Raw genomic sequence first — 5,000 nt, 5'->3', positions numbered from 1 at the left:
AGCTAAAGAGTCTCTTCTACCCTTACTAAGAGGAAAGTAACCCTTCGGGTGAAGAGGAATTGTTGGGTATTCTCAGTGTAGTCAAGTGTATGAGGACAGAGGAGGGTATTATTATTAATATTATTATTATTATTACTAGCCAAGCTACAACCCTTGTTGGAAAAGCAAGATGCTATAAGCCCAAGGGCTCCAACTGGAAAAATAGCCCAGTGAGGAAAGGAAATAAGGAAATATAAAAATGTTGAGAATAAATTAACAATATATCATTCTAAAAACGGTAACAGCGTCGAAACAGATATGTCCTATATAAACTATTAACAACGTCAAAAACAGATATGTCATACAAACTATAAAAAGACTCCTGTCAGCCTGGTCAACATAAAAACATTTGCTCCAACTTTGAACTTTTGAAGTTCTACTGATTAAACTACCCGATTAGGAAGATCATTCCATAACTTGGTAACAGCTGGAATATGTAAAGAATAGGCCAGACTATTCGGTTTATATGTAGGTAAAGGGAAAACAAACCGTACCCAGAGAGAAGGATCCAATATAGTACCTGAAAGGCCAGTCAAAGGACCCCAATCTTCACAAATTTGTAAATCCTTGAGAAGTTTATTCATAAAATATTTTCAGCTCGTTTCATCCAAATGGAATATCCTTTAGTTATTAAATATAACTAATTTCTAATATGTAATTGATATGTAAAAACATTCCAACAATTCGAATAAAAAAATATTTCGTGATTATATTCCATTAAAAAACAATCTAATCCTTAAAAACATCTCGAAATAAATCTATTATATTCCAGTTAAAAAATTCATCTCTGAACATATATATTTTATTTCATTAAAAACAAATCGATATTTTTACAGAAACGTAAATTTGAACCCGATAAAACTCTCATAATAGAAAGAAATGGAAAATAGGTCGCACTGAAAATAATCACAAAATATAGTGAAAAATTAGTCTAAATAATCATGAATCAGATGAAGATAAAGATAAATGTACCCTTAACCGATTAAAAGAAATAAAAACTTTAATAAACAACATGAAAAAAACAGAAACGCTTCATAAAATAACAGTAAATAAGCATGAAAAGGTAACAATAAAGTGTCGTAAAAACAGTAAAGGCAAAGATACTTCAAATATATATATAAAAAAAAAATCACACGCCAACGGCCAGGCAATCATCAAAACTGTATTTCTACTTTTGAAAATCATAACATAAGAGAAATAGAGGTAATAAAGCGTATAGTACTGACTTTGAAGATATTATTATTATTATTATTATTATTATTATTATTATTATTATTATTATTATTATTATTACTATCATTATTATTGTTATTATCAAATTATTAGTATTACTATTATTATCATTATTATTATTATTATTATTATTATTATTATTATTTCTATTATTTTTATCATTATTATTATTATTAAATCATTATTATTTATCATTACCATTATCATTACTAGCTAAGATACAACCCTTGTTGGAAGAGCAGGATGCTATCAGCCCAAGGGCTCCAACAGGGGAAAACAGCTCGGCGAGGAAAGGAAATAAGGAAAATAAAATGATTAATCACTTGTTTATCACTTCTGATAAATTATTCTTTGTTAACTGAAACTTCCAAATAATTTGTTTTACTTCTCGATCGATTTCTCTTGACGAATTATTCTTTACTTCCTAAAAAGGTTTTACATTACAATGAATCAAGTTCTTCTGAACTGGGAAATATGATTTACTTAAATCTTTAAAACTGATTAATCCAAAAATATCAATCATCAGTACTAGAGAATCAACTAATCATAAACAACCTATCTATCGAAATTACTTTCGCTCCTTTAAGATCGGTTTCATCTCCAAATATAATAAAAAATTATGTCAGATGAAATAATCAGTTTTGATGTTACCTCATTATTTACCAAAACACCAATTTATGAATTATATGATTTCTTGTTTGATAACCTTAGACTTTTCTTAGCATTAATTCAGGAACTCCTTTGATTTCGTATTAAAATTGGTTTTTAAGGAGGTTTTCTACATCCTGCAAGGATTGTGGTGCCCTATTGGAAACGCCCTTGCCTGCCGTTCTGCAGGAGCGGTGTTCGAGACACGCTCAGGCTCCATACTTTCTTGTGGTGTCTGCAACCTCACCATCCTTGGGGAGGACTATATGTCTAACTGCCGAGTCATCAACAGCCATTGCCTGATTCTTCCTGGTCTTAGCTTGGGCGCTGATCATACGTATATGGTCAGTCTCTAACTAGGGCAATGTCACTGTCCCTTGCTTCTACCAATCATGAGTGGCCTTTAAACCTTAACCTCATCATCATTGTGAGGTAAAAAATAATGGGTTTCGGGTAGCCCATAAGTCTGCCTGTCGAGTCATAAAGCCATTGACTGGCCCTCCCTGGTCCCAGCTTGGTCGATGATATAATTAATTTATTCTCATCATTTATTTATTTCCTTTCCTCACTGGGCTATTTTTCCCTGTTGGAGCCCTTGGGCTTATAGCATCTTACTTTTCCAACTAGGGTTGTAGCTTGGCTAATAATAATAATAATAATAATAATAATAATAATAATAATAATAATATATTGTCAATTTCTTACTTTGGAAATACTAATATTCCACGCAACATTTAAGGTTGTTGTGGCCTAATTGGTAACGTCTCTGCTTGGTGGTCGCCAGACGGGGATTCGAGTCCCGCTCAGACTCGTTAGTTCCTTTAGTATCTGCAACCTTACCATCCTTGTGAACTAAGATTGGGGGGTTTGGGGGAGCCTATGGGTCTATCTGCTGAGTCATCAGCATTCATTGCCTGGCCCTCCTTGGTCCGAGCTTGGGCGCTAATCATATTTATATGGTCAGTCTCTAGGGCATTGTCTTACTTGCTATAGGGCTATGTCACTGTCCCTTGTCTCTGCCATTCATGAGCGGCCTTTAAAATCCTTTAAACCATTAAAGGTTTTATTCACTAAGGAATAAATGAATATAAGAATATCAAAAAGATATATATGCGCTCAATCAAACCACGGAAGAGAGGAACCATTGCCTGGCTCAAGACACAGGATCGTCGAAGGACCAACGAAATATGATCGATAGCATCCTTCGAAGGAAATGCGCAACGGACTTCAGAAGCCGAGGCTCAGAAAATAAACAAACGCGAATAGAAATGATTATTTCAATAGCTTAAAAGTATATATCCACTTGGCAATACTCTTACTGTCATATTTCCCACAAAAAATGGCTATATCACAAAATATAGACGGCCTATAATATAATAAAATTTAATAAAATCTAATAAAATTTAACATAATTTAATACAATCAATGAAAGTTAATCATTTCAATAGCTTACAAGTATATTATCTTTTGACAATACACTTACTGTCATATTTCCCACAAACACACACACACAAAAAAAAAACGGCTATATCACAAAATATAGACGGTCTGTATAATCTATAAAATATTCAATAAAATCAATGAAAGATTCCCGCTGATTGAATTATTTTTTTTATTTATACATTTCGTAAATGAAATTAATAAAGTTAAACGAAATATAAGCAGCAGGTCACAACAGACAGCGCTCGTTTGCATCAGCGTGTAATCATTTCAAGACAGAAGAAAGCCACAACTGTTTTCCGTTAGCGCTCCAAAGCAAATGAACGGCACGACGCGCCGTTTGCATAAACTCCGATCCACTCCTACTCCTCGACTGCCCCTCTCGGAGATTGATTACGGGGCGACCTTGAAATCCATTATTGGGTAAGAAAGCAAATGCAGGGGCCTTCAACCATCAACCAGACGCACGTACAAACACATACACACACAAAAGCACACTCTTTCTCTCTCCTACTTCCTTGCCAAGTATAATTTATCACACGATTAACTCCTACACCGCCAGCGACTCCGTCTTCGTCTACGTCATCGTCTCCTCCTTCTCCTCACTCCTACATCTCTCTCCTACTTCCTTCCCAAGTATTATTAACTCCTCCTCCTCTTTCTATTCTCTCCTACTTCCTTCACCAGTATAATTAACTCCTCCATCTTCTACTCTCTCCTGCAGAATGCTATCCATCCGCAGACACAACTAGACATACCTGCAGCTCCAGTTTTCATCTCGGCAACTTAGCGAGAAGTTTCTTCCCGATAGCAGGGGGACGAGGAACGCCTGAAGCGGACGCAGCAGAAGAGGGTAGTAGTAGTAGTAGTAGTAGTAATCCGACCACAGGCTGTCTCTGCTTCTGCTGGTGACGGTGGGGCTGAAGGAGTGGGGAACATCGCCCGCATATAAAGAGGACCAAGGGCTCTCCCAAAAGGACAACACAAGCTTTCCACTGAGGTATACTGTACATAGAAAGGGGAGAGGGGAGGAGGGGGACCCTAGTATAACTCACTAGAGCCCTACAGGATAAGAAAGACTCCTCGGCGAAGGTCTTATCCTCCTCCTGCGAGACGTGATACGGTTATTCGTCGCTTATTTGGGGGAAAACGACAGGTGGGTGAGGGGAATGGCAGGAACCACTGTCGGCGATAACTGGAGAAAGCCGAGGGGAAGCGAGAGAGAGAGGGGTTATGACGATTGGTGATGTTGGCGAGACTAAAAGAGAGAGGGAGAGAGACTCGTTTGTCCCCTCTTCCCTCGGCACTTGCCTAACGCAGACTAGCACGACCGACGAGACGAGTGAGAGGAGGAGTGAGGACACAGAGAGAGAGAGAGAGAGAGAGAGAGAGAGCAGTGTGACCTTTACCTTCCTCCAGTGCCACACGCCGATGGCACGATAACTACTTGCTTACTTATGCGCAAAACAGCGTCGCACCAGAGGCGGGTTTACACTGACGGTGACGATCGGGGTCTTAAAAAGACCCCTTCGGAGAACCTGACGAAATAGGTGCCGCAGGATAGGCCACCGGAGAAGCGGAGCTCCTGAAGAGCCCCTGAGATGGTACTGAAGAAAGCACAGTTCCCAGAAGGATACAAG

General features: G+C 37.8%; 1 protein-coding gene across 2 annotated transcripts in view; it reads right to left on the bottom strand.

Moving 5' to 3' along the window:
* The window catches only part of LOC137643834 (uncharacterized), a 90,261-nt gene that overhangs the window by 60,809 nt on the left and 24,452 nt on the right, over positions 1-5,000 (bottom strand). The window contains exon 1 of one of the 2 annotated variants that reach the window (XM_068376549.1): positions 4,119-4,692. The exons of the other annotated variant lie outside the window; for it this stretch is intronic. Within the exon in view, the coding sequence (XP_068232650.1) occupies positions 4,119-4,137 (19 nt within the window). The 5' untranslated portion in view covers positions 4,138-4,692. Of the gene's footprint in view, positions 1-4,118; positions 4,693-5,000 lie in introns of those variants that run through there. 2 annotated transcript variants of the gene reach the window in all.

Source organism: Palaemon carinicauda, chromosome 7 (genome assembly GCF_036898095.1).
Source record: "Palaemon carinicauda isolate YSFRI2023 chromosome 7, ASM3689809v2, whole genome shotgun sequence".
Lineage (NCBI taxonomy): Eukaryota > Metazoa > Arthropoda > Malacostraca > Decapoda > Palaemonidae > Palaemon > Palaemon carinicauda.
This window is presented reverse-complemented; position numbering and strand designations above follow the sequence as displayed.